Here is a 23,079-nt window from a genome sequence, read left to right as displayed (position 1 = left end):
GCCAACTCTATTTTGTTGCAGCGATGCAATACTTTTCATAAGGGAGTCCCAGGACTGTACCCTATCTTATTGTCGGGTGCATTCCTGAGCTTTTGTTTTGGTGCAGGGCAGCGCAGCAATAATCTTTGCTGTGCTGTCCAGCACCAAAACCCCTGAAATGAGGCCCCAAGTGTTTGCACCAATTTTAAGACCAGCTATTTTCTGGTCTTAAAAACAGCCTCTAACTGTACTTAGAGGCAGTTTTTTTAGTTTTGCACCATGCAAGGAATTCCTTGTAAATATCGTGAAGTGGGGTTAGCAGCACTTTTTGCGCAGGAACGCCCACCTTGCATCTAATTTTCATTTACTCTCACTAACAGAAGTGGCGATCTTTAAAATTCAAGTTTTTGTTGGAAAATGCTGCTAATTCCAGTTCAAGGCAATTTGTAAATGAGGCGATAAAAAAATAGCTGCTGCAATGTTAAAAAATTTACACCACGGTGAAGTCCTTGTAAATATATACCTTTGTGCATGTAGTGTAGCGCCACATATGATGGAGCAGCTGATTCTGGCAGCAGATGTCATCCCTGGAAGTGGCTAGAAAAACAAACTGCCAGAAGGATTTCAATTCAACATCTGCTGCCAAAGCCTACAACACCAAATACAAGAAAATATGGCAGTTTCAAGCGTCAGTCACTTTGTTAAAAAAAACAGCAAACAAATCATCTAAACCAGCCATTTTGGTGTTTCGGAAAAAGATCCAGGAAATAGCCTCATGCACTGATGACAAATGAGACCGAAATGTCGACTTCTTTTCAAAATTGCTTTGGGGACATTTTTAAGTGCCACCTTCATTTGTAATTTGAGACTGGGTAGTTTTTATGTCCAAGACGAACTACATTGTTTTGATTTAACCCTATATATATATATATATATATTCACTTAAAAAACCATAGGTTTCAGGCCTTATATAGTTAGGAATTAGCATTTAAAAAACCATTGAAATTGCTCCTATATAGTTAGTTGTACTAACTATATTTTGCGCACCCGCAATCCACTGCTGATGATGTCACATATTACATCATTCATGACATGGTCAGTAACATCACTGATGACATCACTGATGACATCTCATTTGACATCACTGATGACATCACTGATGACATCATCCAGTGACTGTGTGTTTCTGTAAAGTTTAAATATGTTTTACATATAGAAGAATGAGTGGATGTATAATTGCCTGGATGAAGGATTTAGTAGGTGCGTGACTGACTGTATGACTGAGTGATTAAATATGTCTTACTAAATGCATGGGTTAGTGACTAAACTGTCTGAATTTGTGCATCAGTATGTCTGTTGTTGTGTAAGCTGCTGCATGTGTTGATCAGTAGCTATATGAGTGGCTATATGGCTTATTGATTGGTTGCCCAAGTATTTGAATGGGAGACTGAGTGTGTGTGTGGGGGGCTGGGAGGTGTGTGACTCTGTGCATAGATGTGTGTGCAGTTGATTCACTAGGTGTATGAGTTCAAGAGTGCATGTGGAAACAGCTATATGAGCGGTTGACTGTGTGCATGGGTGTGTTGGTGAGTGAATGTATATCTCAGTGCTACATGTCCAAGTAAGTACATATGTAAAACACAGTGCATGTGAGAGTTGGCATATATAAATGACTATACATCAGAGCCAGTGAATGTGCGAGTGGCTGTATGGATCATTGTGTACTTGTAGCAGTGATTGTATAAGAGAGTAAGTATGTGTTAGTATATGTTTGAATAAGTAAGGTGTTGTGTGTATAACTGTATAGTTGAGGAAATGGAAGTGTGATTGATTCTTTGCATGACTGACTAGGTGTGTGAGTAACTCCATGGATGAGTGGCAGTGTGTGAGTGTCTGTTTAGGTGTATGAGTGCATATGATAGTGTTGTATTGATGAGTGACTGTATGTATGAGTGATTCTATGGGTGAATGAGTGAATGTGTGTGTAGACCTAGGAATCAGTGAGTGCGTATGTAGTAACTGGTATTGGTGTGTCAATGGTTTCAAGAATGGTAGTCTGTATTTAACATTGGGTGTATCAAAGGTTATATTAGAGTGTGAGGAGGTGCATCGTATTATCACATAAATGATATCATCAGTGATGTGATCAGTGATGTCAAATGAGATGTCATCAGTGATGTCATTTGAGATGTCATCAGTGATGTCGTCAGTGATGTCACTGACCTTGTCATGAATGATGTAATATGTGACATCATCAGCAGTGAATTGCGGATGCGCGAAATATAGTTAGTACAACTAACTATATAGGAGCAATTTCAATGGTTTTTTAAATGCTAATTCCTAACTATATAAGGCCTGAAACCTATGGTTTTTTAAGTGAATTTGCAAGGTTTTTAAAATGCTAATTCCTAACTATATAAGGCTTGAAACCTATGGTTTTTTTCTGTGAATTTGCAAGGTTTTTTAAATGCTAATTCCTACCTGTATCAGGCGTGAAACCTATATTTATTTTCAATAAATTTCAAAGGTTTTGTAAATGCTAATTCTATTAGCGGATAATGTTTAAATATGTTATTATCCTTCTAGGACCACCTGAGCAGCCATCTTGTTTCTCAGGAGAAGTGAGGCACAAGAGAGCACAAAACAAGAGTGAAAAATGCGAAAAGGGGGCAGGGTTGAGACCCCCTGACCACCCAGCCCTTCTCACCACCAAGTGCAAAAAAGTATTTTTTTTTTAAATCACAGGGTACGCGCACGGTACCCCGCGATTTTTTGAATTTGTTTTTTTTCTGCCCTTGGGGATCCTTTTGGGACCCCCTGAGAAGGGCTAGAGGGTTGGGGGGTCTCTACCCTGCCCCCTCTTCGTGTTTTCCACTCTTGTTTTGGGCTCTCTTGTGCCTCAGTTCTCCTGAAAAACAAGATGGTGGCCAACACTTCCTGGTTTGAACGGTTTGGAATGTTGACAGTCGACTGCCAGCCAATCAGAAACTCGCTCGCGCACGTAAGGGTACGCGCACGTACACGTACGGTACGCGTACCATACGCGTACGGAGCGTGTATGGTGAGCGCAAACGGTGAGCGCATATAGATATATAATTTGCTCAAATTCAATTTTCTCAACAACTACTGGAGGGATTTTCACCAAATATAGAAATGCACTACTGCATACCTGTCCCTACCATTTTGCCAAGTTTGGTGTAATTCCGTTCAGCCGTTCGGGCTGTAGCCGTGTGTAAAGGTCCCATAGAAAATGCCATTTGAAAAATTTCAAATTAAATTTTCTCAAGAACTACTGGAGGGATTTTCACTAAACATAGCAAAGGCACATCTGAATACCAGGCCCTACCATTTTGCCAAGTTTGGTGTAATTCCATTCAGCCGTTCGGCTGAATAAACACCTTCCCCGACCGGGAAAGAAATGAGTCGCACAAGGTCACAGTTCCTTTGTAGTATTTATTCAAAAGCGGGATTTCAGCTTATTTTCCCAATGCATTTCGGCACAGTAACTCGGCCTTCTTCGGGGCAGAGATCTTTAGACATCGGTGTATTCCGCCATTGCTGATTCTTGTTAATTTATTCCCTCTGGTGGGCGTTTTCAATGTTAAAAATCACAAAGAATCCTGGTCTTTGTAGGCACTTGACGATGTCTGTGTCCCGTTTGAAATACTTTGCGTGCCTACCCCATATGCCACTTTAATGCACAGTGGGGACTCACGCCAGAATCCAGTTTCTGGTGGCTGCCGCTGCCCTGTTGGATTTCTGCTTGCTCCCAAACGTCCTGTTTTCGGGCAGGAATGGCGCTCTTACTTGAGGTGCGTAACTCCGCGGCCGGACAACGCCGTTGATAATATCATAAACACCTTCCCCGACCGGGAAAGAAATGAGTCGCACAAGGTCACAGTTCCTTTGTAGTAAGCGGGATTTAAGCTTATTTTCCCCATGCTTTGCGGCACAGTAACTCGGCCTTCTTCGGGGGAGAGATCTTTAGACATCGGTGTATTCCGCCATTTAAATGCCAGGTGATTGCTGATTCTTGTTAATTTATTCCCTTTGGTGGGCGTTTTCAATGTTAAAGATGGCAAGGAATCCTGGTCTTTGTAGGCACTTGATGATGTCTGTGTCCCGTTTGAAATACTTTGCGTGCCTACCCCATATGCCACTTTGATGCACAGTGGGGACTCACGCCAAAATCCAGTTTCTGGTGGCTGTCGCTGCCCTGTTGGATTTCTGCTTGCTCCCAAACGTCCTGTTTTCAGGTAGGAATGGCGCTCTTACTTGAGGTGCGTAACTCCGCGGCAGGACAATGCCGTTGATAATATCATAAACACCTTCCCAACCGGGAAAGAAATGAGTCGCACAAGGTCACAGTTCCTTTGTAGTATTTATTCAAAAGCGGGATTTCAGCTTATTTTCCCAATGCTTTGCGGCACAGTAACTCAGCCTTCTTCGGGGGAGAGATCTTTAGACATTGGTGTATTCCGTCATTTAAATGACAGGTGATTGCTGATTCTTGTTAATTTATTCCCTCTGGTGGGTGTTTTCAATGTTAAAGATCGCAAGGAATCCTGGTCTTTGTAGGCACTTGACAATGTCTGTGTTCCGTTTGAAATACTTTGCGTGCCTACCCCATATGCCACTTTGATGCACAGTGGAGACTCACGCCAGAATCCAGTTTCTGGTGGCTGCCGCTGCCCTGTTGAATTTCTGCTTGCTCCCAAACGTTCTGTTTTCGGGCAGGAATGGCGCTCTTACTTGAGGTGCGTAACTCCGCGGCAGGACAACGCCGTTGATAATATCATAAACACCTTCCCCGACCGGGAAAGAAATGAGTCGCACAAGGTCACAGTTCCTTTGTAGTATTTATTCAAAAGCGGGATTTCAGCTTATTTTCCCAATGCATTTCGGCACAGTAACTCAGCCTTCTTCGGGGGAGAGATCTTTAGACATCGGTGTATTCCGCCATTTAAATGCCAGGTGATTGCTGATTCTTGTTAATTTATTCCCTCTGGTGGGCGTTTTCAATGTTAAAGATCGCAAGGAATCCTGGTCTTTGTAGGCACTTGACGATGTCTGTGTCCCGTTTGAAATACTTTGCGTGCCTACCCCATATGCCACTTTGATGCACAGTGGGGACTCACGCCAGAATCCAGTTTCTGGTGGCTGCCGCTGCCCTGTTGCATTTCTGCTTGCTCCTAAACATCCCTTTTTGCGTTCTCCTAGCCTTTTTCTATACCCTTGTGTTGGTGATTTTAGGCCTTTGAGCACTTTAGCACTGTGGTCCAGTGTACAGTGCGTGTGCTCTCTGTGTATGTGTGGTGAGGTGGGCCTGCCCTCCCATAGGAATGCATGGGAGATATGTGTGTCCCTGGTAATTCTTGGTATGGGAGTGCAGGGGCGAGTTTAGTATGTATGAACTCGTGAGAATAAATGATGCGCAATGGTGTGCATAGATTTATGGTGACTGGTGGAGAAATGCCACTTTTAGAAGTTGGCATTTCTGTGTAATGCCTGCCTGATGTGAATTGCATGTCTGGCTTGTGATTGACAGGAGCTGAGAGGTGTGGGTGGCTCCAGGAGCCAGGGGGAGTCTACCCAGTGGTGAATAGGGAGATATGTATGTAGATGGGAGAGAGGAGTTGCACCTGGGACCTGCATAGGACTATGCCTTCCCTCCACAAGGCCGGCTCCGCCCCTTGTGGTGCGTCTACTCACTGAGCACCCACCTGACAAAGGAGAGAGGAGCTGAGCACAACAAAGTGCTCCAAAGCTCCCTTAAACCAGTTCTGGCTGGTATCTTCAAGCCCTGTGCTGTGACACAAAGGAAAAGGGCATATAAATATAGGGGCTGTGACCCCTTGAAATGGTTCAGTGTTCCTGTTCTGTTCCTGAAGGAGGGGGGCTTGCTGCTGGTGGGGCCCAGGAGGAACCGACATGGGGGCTGGCTCCACGCTAAAAGCCCCTGTTTTCTGGCCCCTGGGTCCAGCATAGGGATTCTCCCGCATGGTGGCTTGTTACGGTTGCCCACCCCGCTTATTTCTTTATTTACGGGCGGGTGCCCACCCTGCATTCTTTGTGAGCTTGCGGGTGCCCACCCCGCTCTGGTATATTTAATTAGACGGATTCAGCGGCGGCTCTTCCATATGAGCGTTTGGGGGTCGCCGCACTGCTTTCTCGCAGTGCAAGAAGCAGAAACATAAAATGGTAAAAACGACCTTTTTATGTTTCTGCTTCTTGCACTGCAAGAAAGCAGAAGTGCCTGGTTGGGGGCGGGAGGGTGGGCAGTCGTGCTTGGCGGCGGGGGGAGTGGCTTACCCACTGTTGTGGGTACTGACTGTTTGGTCGGCCCCTGGAGCCAATCATACAGTCAGTACCAACAACAGTGGGTAAGTCACTCCCCCCCTGCCCTCAAACACGACCGCCCACTCTTACTTTCTCTCTATGCAGGAGAAAACTGCGCAGCTGGGGCGCTCTCCTCTGCGCCTCCCCAATCACAACGCTGCCATTGCAGTATAGTGTTTGGTTTAGGGTAGGGGAGGGAGGGAGGGAGGCTGCCTGCTGGCTGCTTCAGTGCTGTTTCCTGTTCCTGGACTTCTGGCTGCAGGAACATGGAGGGCCCTGCTGCAGCATTACACCGTCTAGGAGCGGAGGCCAGCGCGCAGGGTACCCGGTGGCAAGGTAGGTCAATCAATCAATTAAAACTTTATTCTGATAGAGAAAGCATACCCATAAGAGTACAAAAAAAGCAAGCACATTGTACATAGTAAAAACCATTTAAAATATTACATAATAAGTACATAAAAAAATGCTATATAGCTAGACCAGTTTTATACATTTAAAATAGGTATCTTAAGGGGCAGGTTACTGGAAGCATAGTGTATAAATAATAGTACTAAGAAGCCATACACACTATAGTCTCTGGTATTGTTAGGTGACAATACAGAAAATCCTTTTGTAGGTAGTTAATCTTAGTCTTTGCGATATTTAATGCAAGATTTTAAAAAACAAGCTATAGGTTTAATGGAGAATTCTGTGTCTAGGCATTGTAAGGCTAGGATTGCCGGACAACAACGGCGCAATCCCATATATTTTATTAAAGGTGTAATCCATTGTCTCCGTGGATTTTCGTAAAGACTACAAAAAAAGGTTACATGCAGAAGTGATTGCTCAGACTGCTCGTCACAAGGACAGGGAGAAAGGTTGGCAGACCAGTCATTTTTCTTAGGGAATGTTACTAATCGATGGAAAATACTGAAATGAAACCGTGTCAGTAAATATTTCTCGTAGTCTGTAATGGAAAGTAGCAAATAAGGCTGAATCCCATAAGAGCCCTGAACTGCTAAAAGATGAACATTTGAGGCCTTAGAGATCTCTTTAGTCAGTCGAAGCTCACGGAGATGTGATAAGGTAGGTAAACTTTCTTTATCTTATTTTTATTCCCCACCCAGCAACCTCGAACACCCCCCTCCCTCTCTCTCCCGCGCGCATGGTGGCTGCGTGCACAGGTTGCGCAGCCGGACTAGGGTACAGTAAAACTTCTTCTTCCCGTCCCAGAGTACCTGATATGTCTCCAATCACCTGCCTAACAATTACGGTGTTTTAGAAGTTCATTGAGTCCCTAAGATTAGTTCCAGGTGCTTTTCCCCCACGGATTCCCCAGCCTCAAAGGCCAGATGCTCCTAATGTACACCTCCAGGAGGCCCGCGGCAGGTGCACCTGCCAGCGAGAGCAGGAAGCAGCAGAACGTAATAAATGTAAATTATGAGACAACCCCCACTATTCTGGGACCTCCCCGGCCAGTGACTGAATGACTGTTATGCATCGCTAAACTACACCAACTTCTGGAAATAAAGATTGGGGCTGGAGAGCAGCTGTCCCATTTGAGCAGTGCTTTGCTTTAACAAAACAGCGCCTATGCCCTGGAAATGGTACTCGTGTTTTGGTACTCCCAGACTCACCCAGTCCCACCCTACGAGTCGGGTCATGTGTGGTGTAAACATGTCCTGTATTTGTAAATCAGGTTTGTTTTATGACTGCCTGCCTGGCACCCACCATTTTCATCTTCAGGCTAAAGTTTATTTTGTGTTTTATAACGGTGTATGTTCACACTCCTAAGCTGCGCTGGATGCATTATTTATACTATGCTTTGTCAGTGCTTTGAATCCAGCTCTGTAGATCGAGTAACCTAACTTAAACACTGTATTTTGATGTGCAAAAAAGGCAAAGTCATGGCGTATTGAGAGTACAATTGTGAAGGTGGGTAGATGCACAGCTGATTTTGTAATATAGAATCTTTGTGGACTTTTGAATAGTTAGAAGATTTTTGTAGGTGCTCCAAAAGGTGGCGCCAAGGGTCCAATGGCGTCGGATAAATTAATGCAAAGCTGTGAACCTAGAGGGTCTCTAGGGTCATCCCTTGTTGGGCACACTTGCAGTTATCTTTCTAGATAGAAAAGATTTCCATTCCATGTTTGATGTTAAACAGCAAATTTATTGATTTTTAGCGTTTTTGTTAGCTTTCTATGATATTTATACTTTTTTTCACCAATTTATAATACAGGCAATGTCATTCTGACTTGTCATATCCAATGCATTTCGGGCATTCAGAGGTCATGCCCTTCATCAGGGAAATAGACACTGTAAAAACGGAAATGGGGTAACATTACTTCACAAATAACTGAAATCAATTCAATTACATTAAATCACATCTATTTATAGACATATGGTGATGCAAACTGTGGAGCATGTTTGTGTACTGTGCAAAAAGGAGGTAGATGGGGACCAGTTACTTACATGCCTTTCTTTTTTTATTGAGAGTACAACATTTTTCGCCTATCTCAGCTCAGACTTCTTTCTGAACAGTTACTTTAAACTTAGTAACAGGGCTACAGAAAAGAAATCACATTAATGCTGCAACACTTTGTTTCTAAACATATTTTCATGCAAAATGGCATTCAGCTTGTGTGTTGCCAGTTCCTGTGTTAGGTTCTAGCGTTGTGACTTTCTTTTTAAAGCTATTAGCAACGTATAATTCTTGTGGTTCATGCTTAAGGGTCTGTGTTGGGTATAGTCTATCGCAGTGTCAGAGTGACTGAATGTTCACAGCTTCCTCACTCAGCCCAAATCTTCTGCCAGTGTCACGTGCAGATTTTGCACATGTGGGTTTAGATTAATCTTGTGTACCTTTTGGTTTGTATGTATTTCACTTGTTTTGTGCTATTTGGAGTTTATTTAATTTACTTGTATATCTGTTAACTAGTTTCTGTCTCCTCTTTGATATTATGTACGTTTGAGTTTTTGGTGCATGGGTGTTGTCATTTTGGTGCATGTGTTCTGTTTCGTTTGTACGTATAGCATTTATTGTGTTTGCTTCTTATCTTTATATTCCAGACGGTACGTGTGTGTATGTTTGTGCTAGTTGTTCTTTAAGCTATTTAATATGTGTGTGACATTAAGCGTTTCTGTGTGACGATTTCTGTATTTGGGCCTACCTTTGTTTGTATTTGATGTCCACTTTCTGCTTGCTGCTGAGTGTGTGTGTGGGGTATTTCGGGTATTTCTGTTTCCATATGTATACTCTGTGTGCCCTTTATTTTATGATTTATTTTCAATTGCCGATTGCGCTCTGGGTATGGAGCATCCCTTGTTTGGGGTGTCTGTTATTTGAAAGCGTGTTCTGTTTAGTGTATGTATGGCACTTCTATTTGTTTCTAGTTCTCCCACTTATCTACTGCTCTAGTCTCTGTGCTGCAGCTGTGTGTTGCACCAGTCCAAGTCACAGTGCTGCAGCTGGCTCTATGTGTGTTTGCAGCTCTAGTCTCTGTGCTTCTCAAATTTGCTTGAAAATGCACCATATACCCACTTAAGATGTTCAGGCTCATTTGCAGCGCTTGCTCACCACGGTGCACTCTGACAGAAAGTTTACGCTGCACCCCTTTCAAATGTCACCAGCCGCCACTGGACAGATTCCCCCGTCCTGCCTTTAAAAAAAAGACAGTGGGTGCCCACCCCGCGTGTGGATCTTCATTGCAGGTGCCCACCCCGCAGTTTGGAACGCTTAAATAGCGAGTGCCCACCCTGCATTACCGTGATGTTGGCGGGAGCCCGCCCGGCATTCTTATGGCCATTAAAATCACTGCCGCGGCCCGAGCGAGGAGAGGTACTGCCGGGCCCCTGCCAAATGTGACCCGGAAGTCAGGCAACCTTGCCTGGGATGTGGCCGGGGCGTGACAAACGTCCAGCGAGCCGGGAGATGAAGTCCCGTCCGCCGGAGAAGTCCCATGGACCGGAGAGAGTCCCTGAGGAGATGGGTGCCCTCCCGAGCCTACCAGTGGTAAAGCGGGCCTCCCATGTGCAGAAAAGAGTCCTGCGGTGACGGCTTCAGAAGAGAAGTCCCGGCCCCAGGAGAGGGACCGGGTGAAGGAAGGAGACCGTGGGGAGCAGCTTCAGTGAGCCGGTGAGTAGGGGCTCCTCCGTTTTGATGCCGACCGAGGCACCAGCTAGAGGGATAGTTCCCGAGAAGCCCCGCTTGGCAGAGGGCCGCTCCAACATTGGCCATGTGTGTGTTTTTGAGCCCCTGGGGCTCCAACATGAGGGCACAGAGTTGCCCAGGACCCATAGCCGCATTTCTCCCAGCTGTCCCACTCGCAGAGGGCAGCTACACCTCGTGGGCATGTTTATTTTAAGGACCTATGGGCTCCAAATGGGGTATGATGGTTTTCGAGCCTCATGTGGCTCCAACAATGGGCAACATTATTTTATAAGGGCCCAAAAGGGCCCATGATTTTCCCCTTATGTTTTGGCCATTTAGACAGCGGCCCCCATCTGCCAGGGTGGGTAAACAGTCGAAATATCGACTACAAAATATCGAATGGATATAATATCGACTGGACAGAATATAGACATCAAAAATATTGTTTTTAAGGTAAGTAATGTAATATCGAATGTAAAAAATATAGACTGTTAAAATATTGAAGTATATAATATAGCTTATTAAAATAATCAAATTTATAATAATATCTAATATTTTATAGTGTTTTTTATGTTATTATATGTGTGAAAAGTGTGTATTTATGTTATAATTTATTTTAATTAATGAAATCAGTTTTTTTAATTTTTGCGTAATTTAATTCTGTAGCGGGTTGTGGGTTTTTATGGAAATAGGGTGGGAAGTAATTTAATTATAATTAATTAAATATGTAAATTTATTTATTGATATTCATTTTTAATTAATTGTTAATTAATGTATATTTGGTAATTAATTAAATTTTAATTGGCAATTAATTTTAATTAATTGATTAATTGCTAATTATGTTAATTTTAATAAACAACATTCTGTAGCAGGTTGTGGGTTTATAGGGGAATAGGGTGGGAAGTCATTTATTTATAATTAATTAAATTAATCAATTTATTTAATTGTATTTAATTTTAATTAATTGTTAAATAATTTTTTTTATTTATTTTTTTTATTATTTTTAAAGAGACCAGACATTAAACAATACAGAACTGCAATTAAACTACTGAATCGGCTATACAAAATTCTTAAACAAGACAAAAAAGTAAAAAAGCATATACATACATCAGCCTTTAAATCGCCAAATGAGAGGGATAATGCAACAAAAGTATACAACCAAAAAGGCACTTTTCAGGAGCATATGAATAGAATAAACATATAAACATATTATCCTGCTATCCAGAACAATTTAACCAATCCATTCGGCGATGGGTGCCCACACTTGAGTTGCCAGTTGCCTGGGTCTCCCCCCTCTGCAGGAAAATGCTGAAAATTCTAGACTATGTATGGCAAGTAATCTTGCCCGCCACTGTACAAATGTAGGTGCATCCGGGGATAGCCACTGTGAGGTAATACATAACCGGGCCTGCGACATCGCAATAAATATTAGGGCTAATTCGTTGTAAGTGTTTCCGCTTGATGAGATATTTCCCACATCTACACCAAACATCACCAAAGCAGGTGTTAACACACACTGAATCTTAAGCGTGACATTAATAAACTGCTCAATGTCATCTAGAAAGGACCGGAGCGATAAGCAGGAGTAAAACATATGAACTGAATCAGCTGCATAAAACGCACATCGCGGGCATGTATTACCTCTTGTGGCCCCCCCATTTTGCTATCTTAGCAGGCGTATAATATAAGTCTAACATCGCCATATAACTCTGAGTTTTTAAAGAACCGGACACTATAACCTGATTGGCAAGTTCTATCACCAAGCTTAAGTCAATACCGGTTATACCCAATTTCACTTCCCACTTAGCATTTTGAGCAATTAAATCATCAGGGAATGTTGATAGAACATAATGATATAAAATATCAATTCTAGATCTCTTTCTTATAAGCTCAATTATGGGCACTTCCTCCAAAATACATGTATTTGTCCTAAGAGTTTTTTGAACAAAGCTTTGAATTTGGAGATACTTAAAAAAATCTCGTGACGATATCTGAAATTTATCCCTTATTTCCCTATATGATATAACAAAGCCGTTCTCTGTAATATCGCCGAGCACAGAAATACCCTTATTTTGCCATCGGTACATAACATTATCCTGAAATATACTAGGAAATATTCAGGTGGCACTAAAAGATGTGTAAATATTCACATTTGGAATGTTTAGTTTCCGCCTAATCCTCCGCCAGACGGAATATGCTGCTAATAAAACCTTAAATCGGGTCCTCTTAAAGTAACTAGGCTCCAATACTTCAAGTAATATACCTTTTGCAGCTGAGCCTAACCCTATCTCATATATAGTAGGAGAGTTACATATTGGTATAGTTGCTTTGTCGCCACATAACAATAAATCCATGCCCTGCAGCATTGCAGCCCAATAATAGAGAATAATATTGGGGACCGCCCAACCCCCTCGATCCCTGGGAAGGTACATCCATTTGGCTGCCCTTCGTGAACGTCTATACCCCCATAGAAACTCTATCCGCTTTTGCCAAGGAAGTTTGAGAAAACAAGAGAGGAATAGTCCTAAATAAATATAAGAACTTAGGTAGTATTAGCATTTTAATGACACTACACCGCCCATATAAGGAAAGGTGTAGACTATCTAATCTTTCCAGTTTTTTATTGACTTCATCTATAACAGGTATAATGTTTAGGTCCGATATGTTCTCTACTGCAGAAGTTATACGCACCCCTAAATATATGGCTTCCGTGACCACTGGAGCGTCAGAAATAGCCATACTTGGTGTCTGGATCACCTGTGTCTTTGAGACATTGAGCTTGTAGCCCGACACTCCCCCAAACTGCTCCGCCAGTTGCTTAAGTTCCCTGAAAGCTGAAGACACTTCCGACGTTATAACTACTATGTCATCTGCGTATGCTAATACACTATATGACATATTATTAACATTTATCGGTTTAATACGCAGATTGACCATAATCTTAGAAAGAAAGGGATCTATATAAAGAGCAAATAATAAGGGGGAGCATGGGCACCCCTGTCCCGTACCTCTAGAAATAGAAAAAGAACGAGTCTGCTGACTGGAGATGCGAAGTTGGGCCCTAGGAGATCTATACATTGCATCCATTGCCTGTATAAATTCTTTGGGGAAACCTTTCCATCTCAGGACAGCCCACAGAAACCCCCAGGAGACCCTGTTAAATAATTTTTAAATGTTAAAAATATTAATTGTTAATTAGTAATTAATTTGTATTAATAGGTAAATAATTGTAATAATTAATTTTAATTTGTAATTTAAATAGATTAATTATTATATTATATAAAATTGGTAATTACTTTTAATTAATTTTTAAAGATATTAATTTATATTTATTGAAATAATATATGAAGTATTTAATTTCCCTACTATTGCACTCTCTGGAGTGGGAATAGTAAGTTTTACCCCTTCGCTATCCAACGCTTTCCCTACTGTTGCACTCACTGGAGTGGGAATAGTAAATTTTACCCCTAGGCTATCCAACGCTTTCCCTACTGTTGCACCCACTGGAGTAGGAATAGTAATTTTTACCCCTACGCTATCCAACACTTTCCCTACTGTTGCACTCACTGGAGTGGGAATAGTAATTTTTACCCCTACGCTATCCAACGCTTTCCCTACTGTTGCACTCTTTGGATTGGGAATAGTAATTTTAACCCCTACGCTATCCAACGCTTTCCCTACTGTTGCACTATTTGGAGTGGGAATAGTAATTTTTACCCCTACGCTATCCAACGCTTTCCCTACTGTTGCACTCTTTGGAGTTGGAATAGTAATTTTTACCCCTAGGCTATTCAACGCTTTCCCTACTGTTGCACCCACTGGAGTGGGAATAGTAATTTTTACCCCTATGCTATCCAACGCTTTCTCTACTGTTGCACTCTTTGGAGTGGGAATAGTAATTTTAACCCCTACGCTATCCAACGATTTCCCTACTGTTGCACCCACTGGAGTGGGAATAGTAATTTTTACCCCTACGCTATCCAACGCTTTCCCTACTGTTGCACTCTCTGGAGTGGGAATAGTATTTTTTACACTTCTGCTATCGTACGGTAATGATATTGGATATTATTTAATTATATTATGTTACTATATATATATGTTTTAACATATATGATTGTAAAACATTTTTTATAACTTTCATTAATTATTTAATTATTATAAGTTAATTTAATTATTTTAAGTATATTTTAGTAATACATTTTTAATATTAATTTAATTTAACACTGTTTTTAATAAAGTCGATATTTTTATAAACTATATAATTGTAAACGATATTTTGTACTCAATATTTTTGTACTTACCTGTTTGTAGATACAAACTCAATATTATGTCTGTCGATATTTTTTCCTCGATATTCTTGGTAGTCGATATTCTGTCCCTCGATATTATTTCAGTGATCCGCCAGGGTGCAACTGTGACTTGGGGGCATTGAGGAGCACATTGTCGGTGCCTGCCCTCCAATGTGAGGCATGATCTTTGCTTAAGGCTCCAGTGGGGGTCCAGAGGCATAGTGATTCCCGTGGTTTGATGGCTGATCCCAGCTGTCCTCCGAGAGTTCAGTTAGCTGCAACGTTTTGGGGCATATTTGTTTACAGGGCACAGTCTGTGCCAGTCGGTGCCAGTGCCCCACATTTGGTATTCACAACTGCGCAGGCCCTAGTGCCAGCTGCCACGTTTAGGCAAAGTTCATTGTGGCATGAGTTGAGAAATAGGAGTGACATGCACTCCTCTGCCCCAGCGCAATGGCACACTTTCTGTTCTGCTGCATTGGCAGCACCCTGACATTCTGGACACAGGGCATTTGACCCCCCTTAGAGAAGGCCAGTTGGCCAGGCGGACTATGAGGTTGATACGGCGCCAGGCTCTAATGTGATTTATTTGCCCAAAGGATTTTGGTGCCAGGAAATGTAATTCATGAATTATGAACCCTGTGTTATACCTTTAAATGTGTTTTTTATGATTAGGAGGTTGTTTTGCATATTATGGTTTATGCTAGTGAGATTATGTGTCACTGTGTGATTTATGCCCCTAATGTGAGTTATGCTTAGGAGGTTAGGGTCTAATGTGTTTAGACTTGTGAGATGATTGCATAATTTGTTAATGCTGGTGAGGTTGGCACAGAATGTAATTTGTGCCTGATGTGATACTGTGCATAATGTAGTTTATGTTACAGGCTGGTGCTAAGTACAGTGATTACCAGTGGTTACTGGTTGTACGTTTATGATCTGTTTTCCTTTTACTAAGTTCGCTTTGTGATGGCTGTGACAGTTGTCCAGTGGGCCCTGTCAGGTGTATATATTCCCTTGTAGATATGACCTAGTGCCTGGTGGCACCATGAATATTATGGGTTTCCTATTCTAATGTGTTATGAGAATACAAAGGCTATTTTTTATATAACCTTGTGTAGAGTTCCTTTTGTAATGTGCCTGGGATGTTGTTACTGTGTGCGTGCGCAAATGCTTTACACATGTCCTCCGGGATAAGCCTGACTGCTTGTGCCAAGCTACCAAGGGGGTGAGCAGGGGTTATCTTTGGTGTGTAACTCCTTTGCCCTGACTAGAGTGGTGGTCTCTGCCTGGCTTTGGCACAAGCCTTAGCCAAACAGAGATCCCATTTCTAACAGATATCTCTCTAGAGGCGGGTGCAACTGCTTGAATCCTCCTCTAAGCAGCAGCATGTCCAGTTGGTGCTAGTTTGTCTTGCGACACATGCAAGTGCGTCAAGGGAGCTGCAGTAAGTACCTAGGTCACACACATTAGGCAGAGGGGTTACAGTAGGACCCACATAAGTGGGGACATCACCAAAACATGAAAATGCAACACTTAGATTCCGACATAATGTCTCCGCACCACTCATAGAGCTAACAGTTAAACGGCCTTTGAAGATGGGAAGTTGAACAGCAAAGGACTGAACTTAATGGACATATTGAAATTATTTAGACATGCATTTTTCAAGGCCACTCGTTTCAAAGCACCAGAAGCTGGACAGTTGCGTGGCTAGTGAAGACTGCCACAAACTTATAATAGTCTTTTGTGTCCACTCCAGCAAGACATTTTCACACTTTATTATTAAAGGGAGCCTGTTATATCTAAGTGTTTTACCTGCCATCTTCCCTGTTTCTCTGTCTCTGCTGTTCAGCCAGTGAGAGTAGAATGGTAGTGTGGATGGTGATGTCATTGGAATGTGTGCATTGCTGTGAGTGGGACTGTCAGTTGGATCCTGGGCTGAGCAGCAGAGAGGCTGCTCCTGGTGGGGCTTGATTACAACTTTACTGGAAAACCTATCTGAACATCTAAGATCAATCGACTTATCATCTGTAACCTACCAAGTCTACTGGAACTTCTTACCTACGACACAACAGAGCCCCTGTGTAGGGAGCAGGAATGGTGCTTGCTAATAGTGCAGAGGATATGAGGGTCAAAGAGCATTTCAGGGTCCCCATTGCTTTTCGGCAAAGTACCACTGCACAGGAGGAAGGAGGGTGAATACAAAGGGCATAGGATATGTGATGGCAATGGCATTGCAAGAATGTCAGCTTATGCTGAGTGAACTGGTTTGTAGCATCAAATAGAAGGGTTCTAGGAGGCAGACCATTAAACAAGGCAGGCCTTCGATTCTGGTGGAGGGCAATTAATCCTGAGGATATACCCATCGAACTAGGTCCAATTCCTGGATTAAGCAGCCATGGTTACAGCCCAGTAAAGGCCCTGCTGTTGTTATCATTTATTTATCACAAAGTACCATGGATAGAGAGCATAATAGGTATCACAGCAGATGTGTATCACAAGATGAATGGGTACATGGGATTGCTGTGTCCTCATTGACGCCTTACCATGTCAGTCCATATTACAACACTGAGGGCAAATACAAGGCCATGTCCCCTGACAGAACATGTAACATTTTAAGTGTTTGGGATTGGTGCTTGCAATCTCACTCGATTTTGCAGTCAAAAACGGAAATGTAACTAAATATCTGTGAAGGTACAGGACTCATCAGCAGTGTAGAAAGCAAGAGATTTAGCATAAGTTTAGAATCCTGAAATGGGATGCAAGCAACAATTTTAACACAGCTGAAACAAAACAAGGTACTTATGGGCAGATGCACAATAGACAAACATTCACTGAAACCAAAAATTACCCCTTTAATTTGTTCGCCATAGTTACCAATAAAACTGCCTGTTTAAATGTCAGCACAATTCAGCAAAGTATGTGCACTCTGTAAATGAGGGCATGTTACAGGTGGCTTCAGTTAAGCTAAAAATTACCCACCCCATAGCCATGATGGCGTGACGGGTTGTGGAAGTTAAAAAAAGTAGAGTTATGTCGTTCCTATAGTGACAGAGTCAAAGAATCAACAAGAGACTGAGTCCAGCTATGCCCACAATGGGTCTATATTTGGGAATCCATTTGTTGGATTGTAATGCCTTCACACACCCTCTCAGGTGCCATGCTTCATCATATGGGCTGCTCCTCATTGGGTCGGCGGTGCAATACCCAACAGGCTCCCTAAAAAGGGGCCCTTCATCAGAGATCTTTTATCCAACAGCCATATGGTGAGGTGCGAGTTTAGGGCCAGAATCGTGTAGATGTGCAGTGGTGAGTTAAAATAGGATTGGGAGTGCGTGGCTTGAATTCGTTTATTCTAGGGGTCTCCTATCCAAGATAAAAACAGTGAACAAGGCACTCAACCGAGTGTAATGTCTCGTATTTGAGTGTCCTTTGTTTGAAGATATACGTCAACATGTTTCTCGCTTGCAGTAAATTGAACTAGCGATTCTTCAGGACAGAAAATAAAAGTACTATCTGAACTTAGAGTTAGTGGCATTCTAATTACTCACAGTAAAAAGTGTCTACTAGTAAATGTACCTGTTGACATGGATCTACCAGTGTGGGAGACAAAAATGTATATTGATATCATACAGGGACACATAGTATACAATGAACGTGGACGCAGTCTAGGTGGTGACTCAGAATTCTGTTCTTTACTCATGTGGGGATATCGTCATTGTGTTTGAGGACATCTAACGTTAAAAACAGGTGGTAGGTCCCCACAGTGAGCTATTGTGACTAATTGCCCCTATGGAAATTCAGGAGTGTGGCAGAAATACTAGATCTGGACTCACCCAATTCAGTAAAATATCCAGGCATCAACAGTAACCGACGGATCACGCATAAGGTTTAGCTCCTATGTGTGTACGACTGAACAAGGAGGGATAAAAGGAGGGATAAAAAGGACAATTTACAAAAACAAAGAGACAATATACAGGAACAGGCACGACTGGTCTCTTACCATGAGTCCACCGCAGGCCGTCACCTCGCTGACCAGGTAGAACTTCACTGCGTAGTCAACACGCCAACCAGGTAGAAATCAACTGTGTAGTTGATTTCTACCTTGCGGGCGAAGTGACGGCTTGCGGCGGACTCATGGTAAGAGACGCCATCTTCCTTTTCTTCTCCTTTAGTCAATAAGGAAATATAGGGCGCAATCCTCATGTTGGTGACATCTATTTATCGGCCATGCCGTATCCGCCTTGGCGGGTTGGCATTATTGCCTCATTTTTTTTAGTCTATCCGCGGGGGGAGACTCATTACAATATACAATCCCTCTGATCTGTGGAATTGCCCGGAAAGCTTTTTTCCTTCGGGGTTATGGCCCAAACCCTTGTCTGTTCAGTTCAATTTAAATTTATATTTATGCTTCACACTGGTATATGTTATTCATGACAATAGGCATGTGCACAATTTAGGAAAATCAACTGGGACTGCTATCCGCATGAGTGACAGACTGCGACTTAGCAGTTTCTTTTGCACATTGGCAGATGTGAAATTCGGTATTAGAATAATTATTTACTAATGTCACTTGGTGATAATCACCTGTTTTTTTAATTCTTGGGGTTTCCCTTCGACTCATTAGAACATTTTATCCGGTCCACATTTCAAGCTTATGGGCTAAGTGACCATGTTTACTCTTGGTTTACTTGTTTAGACCATTCTGCCTGTTTCTGCCACAGGATCCTTGTCAGCGAAAGGGTCATGAAATGCTGAATTAGTTTGTTAGTTTTTACATGTTGTATGTCTATTTGGCATTATGTGTAAATATTTATGTAAATATATATGTATTGTTTACAGCCCTGATAAAGTTCAAGTTTTAACTGAACGAAACGCGTTGGTTGGTTGTTGTGTATGGACTTAAAAAATCGGAATTGAAAAAAAGAAAAAGGAATACCTGTCCTTACGTCTACTCTCTTCTGTTGTGGATAAGAAATTTATTGGTGCACTCTTCCAAAGTAAACTCAAATCAGACCTATCATGGTCTTGTGAAATCTCTCAACAAGATCGCTTGTTTGTGGGTAATATGGGGTCGCTCCACATTCTGCCCACAAGTGTGTTAAGTATCCAGACATGAAGTTTTTACCTCTGTCTGACAGCACCTACTTTGGAAAAGACATTCTGGTAAACATACCAAAGCAGGCCCTAGTCAATGAAGGAGCAGTGGTAGTCCTTAGGGGAATTGCTTCAGGGTACCTCGTAGCATGGCCTACTAATACCACTATGAATGTGTTCCCTGATGCACTTGGAGGGTTAAGGAGACAGCCAATGTCAATCCTTACCTTTTCAAAGGGAACTCCAACCCTTGGAATTGGAATTAAGGCTGCCTTTGAGTGGTTACCTGTCTTGCCGGTGGCACAGAAGTTATAAAACTCCTTCGCCTTCTAGGACATACTTGGCCAGGAGATGCGGATATCTTATCCACTAAGGGGATGCAATGAGCCAACGTAGGGAGAATCTCTCTATACTGCTGAGGCACTACCACTCTCCTAGTGGCACCAGGTTTGGGGTCTCTGACCTCAGTGTAAAGGAGTCCCTCCTCCGAATAGGTTCTGTGGGAGCCACTGACATCTCCCTATTCTTAATCAGCAACTTGTTTTCTCAGGCTTTGAAGAGTGGTACAGGTCCTCTGTCCCTGGCACAGATCTTCCGTAGAGTGCCCATCTGAGCACAGGAGCTCTACTATTTAAGGCCCATATTCCTGGGGCTCAGTTCCCTCTGGGGCTGAAAGGTCTTCTCCCCGAGGACCTGAGCTTTTGTCTGATAAGAAGCTGGTTTCCCAGGCTTCTTGCCTTTTCTCTTGGAAGGTTGGGCCATTATTCCACACTCCAACTCTTCTTTTTCACCTTGGATTTTGCACTGTGCTCTTGTGATTTACACAGGAGTAGTAGAGGATATCACTACCCTCTTTTGGCCAGTAACCCCTCAACACTCTAAGGACACCATTGCCATGAGATGTTCCTTAGCCTTATTATCAGCATTGAGGACTGTGAATGTCTCACCAGTCAGGTGGTACCCTTGGGCTATCAGTTTTTCAGTCACCATGGTGACACTTGCACCTGTATCCCTCAGTGCAACAACCTTCACACATTAATATGTCACTGTTGTCTGTATTTCTCCACGTTAATGGACCAGACAGCCATGACAGCAACATCTACCCCACCCTCTGAGACTAGAGTTTCTCAATGAGCTCTCTGACATAGTCAGGGCTCACCTGGGCTCCCACCTATAGACTTACCACTAAATTTGCTGAAGAAGTACTAGAAACATTATTTTTATTTGTACTGCTAGGGTGTCCAATTCGGTGCCCATTAGTTTTATAATCAAAGGACCAAGCCTTTTGGGGATACCAGTTCTTAGCCTGGTACCCACCCTTAGACTGTGTATTATTTCGGATCCACCCGGTTTTTGGGGATCTTTAGAAGACTTTGTTTTTGTCTTTTGCATGATCACTTTCTTTCCCTTGGGGATGGGGGGCTTAGCAACCCATTTGTTTTGGCCACTCTTGTCTTGACCCAATGATCTGCCTTCTTCCCCAACTCTTGAGGAGACAGTGGAACTTGGTCTTCCAGGTTCTGATGTAACTTCTCCGGAACACAATTGCTCAGCAAATGCTTTTTCGTAAATAAATTATAAAGCCTATCATAGTTTTTTTTAAATTTAAGCTTTTATTGTAAAAAAAAGGTAAACAACAAGACGTGCATAATAGTTTCCCCAGTGAATCTGCATGACACATATGACAAAATATTAACCATATTCCACTAGAACCGAAAGTACAGTTCTCCATATATCCGGAATATAATAATCCCCATCAAATCAAGACAACAAATGAAATGAGAAAGGAAATTAAAATAAAACCAAAAGAATCACATCTTTGACATGATACAATCCTGGATTGTATAGTCGTGACTGGGCTCTACATCCATCATTGCTCGCCATATGGCCCGCCCCCCTGATCCCCTTCTAGTCATAACATCACTCACTTTTACTGAGCAAATAGAGTCACAGTGGCTCCCAAATGTCTCTTGGTCTCAAAATGGTTGGTAGCTCTTCCGCATATGTTTCCAGATTGTCTCTACAGTATACCAAATCTTTTATCCACATGTTGATTTTCGGCCGGCGTCTGCCCCCACACAATCGCCACTCTCCGTGCCGCTAGTAACCAAGCCAGATGCGCAAATTTACCACTCACTCCCTTGATGTGCGTTACGCAGCATAGCAAACATATAAGTGGAGTACACTGAAGTTCCACGGCTGCCTTTTTTTTCAAATGTCCCACTACCGCTTCCCAGAACTCAAACACCTTCTGACAACTCCAAGCTAAATGCAGAAAATCTGCATTTTCCTGTCCACAACTCACACATCTATCAGATATATGCAACCCATGCCTGTGCAATGGTACAGGAGTATAATACACTTAGTGTGTGTATTTAAAATGTGTAATTCGCAAATTTTCATTCATGCTGAGAGTCCCTGTCAATCCACAGACATATTTCCAGTCCGCCTCCGAAATCGGACCAGGCAAACATTCATTCCATCTTTCCCAGCTCCCTTCTGAAACGCCTTCACTTTTATCTTTAATCATCTTATAAAGTTTGGATATCAGTCTCTTATTAGTAGGGGTAGTGAGTGCAAACTGCAAAGACAGCAATGTGGGAGGTTCTTGTGGATAAGTGGTGTAGTGTATCCTAGCCACCTGCCGCAGATAATGAATCGCAAACCTGAATAGTAACGATTGGCCGCTGACATACTGCAGGTCATTCTGTGTAATGAACGAACCATCCGGATGAACATCAAGCATGCGCCGGAGACCTACCTCGTGCAGCAAACGCATTGACGGTGCTTCGTATGTTACAGACATGGCAGCATGATGCTCCAAATACATATTTGGTGCGTACAACGGCATTTTCCGTGCTAGATGTCCTATCTTCTGCCAGGCGGTGATAGTGGTATCCACTGAGTTTATTTCCGTTCTCGGAGTGCCACGCGTCCGATGAGTGATCACACTGTGTAGTGGAACCGGGGCAGTATCTCCTTCCTCCACCGCATCATGAGGAGTAAACGCATACGGTCTGTACCAATAGAACACAAATTTGGCCTGCGCACTTAAATAATACGCATAAAAGTCTGGTGCCCTGAACCCTCCTTTCTCATACCGCTTAGTGAGGATCGACCATTGCACATGAGCACTTTTGCCCCCCCACACCAATCGGAGCACCTGACTGCGAAGATTTTTGAAGAATCCCATCGTTAACACCACTGGGATGTTAATAAAAAGATATAGGAACCGTGGCAGTATCACCA

General features: G+C 42.7%; 1 protein-coding gene across 1 annotated transcript in view; it reads right to left on the bottom strand.

Annotated features, from left to right (window-relative positions):
- The window catches only part of LOC147751276 (tyrosine 3-monooxygenase-like), a 309,602-nt gene extending 286,921 nt beyond the window's left edge, over positions 1–22,681 (bottom strand). Inside the window, exon 1 of the mRNA XM_086933182.1 lies at positions 22,592–22,681. Coding sequence (XP_086789308.1) covers positions 22,592–22,681 — 90 coding nt within the window. The remainder of the gene's footprint in view (positions 1–22,591) is intronic.
- Positions 22,682–23,079: the final 398 nt, after the last annotated feature.

This window comes from Lissotriton vulgaris, chromosome 1_1 (assembly GCF_964263255.1).
Source record: "Lissotriton vulgaris chromosome 1_1, aLisVul1.2, whole genome shotgun sequence".
Taxonomy (NCBI): domain Eukaryota; kingdom Metazoa; phylum Chordata; class Amphibia; order Caudata; family Salamandridae; genus Lissotriton; species Lissotriton vulgaris.
Note: the sequence above shows the minus strand (reverse complement) of the source record. Positions and strands in the feature narration are given on the sequence as shown.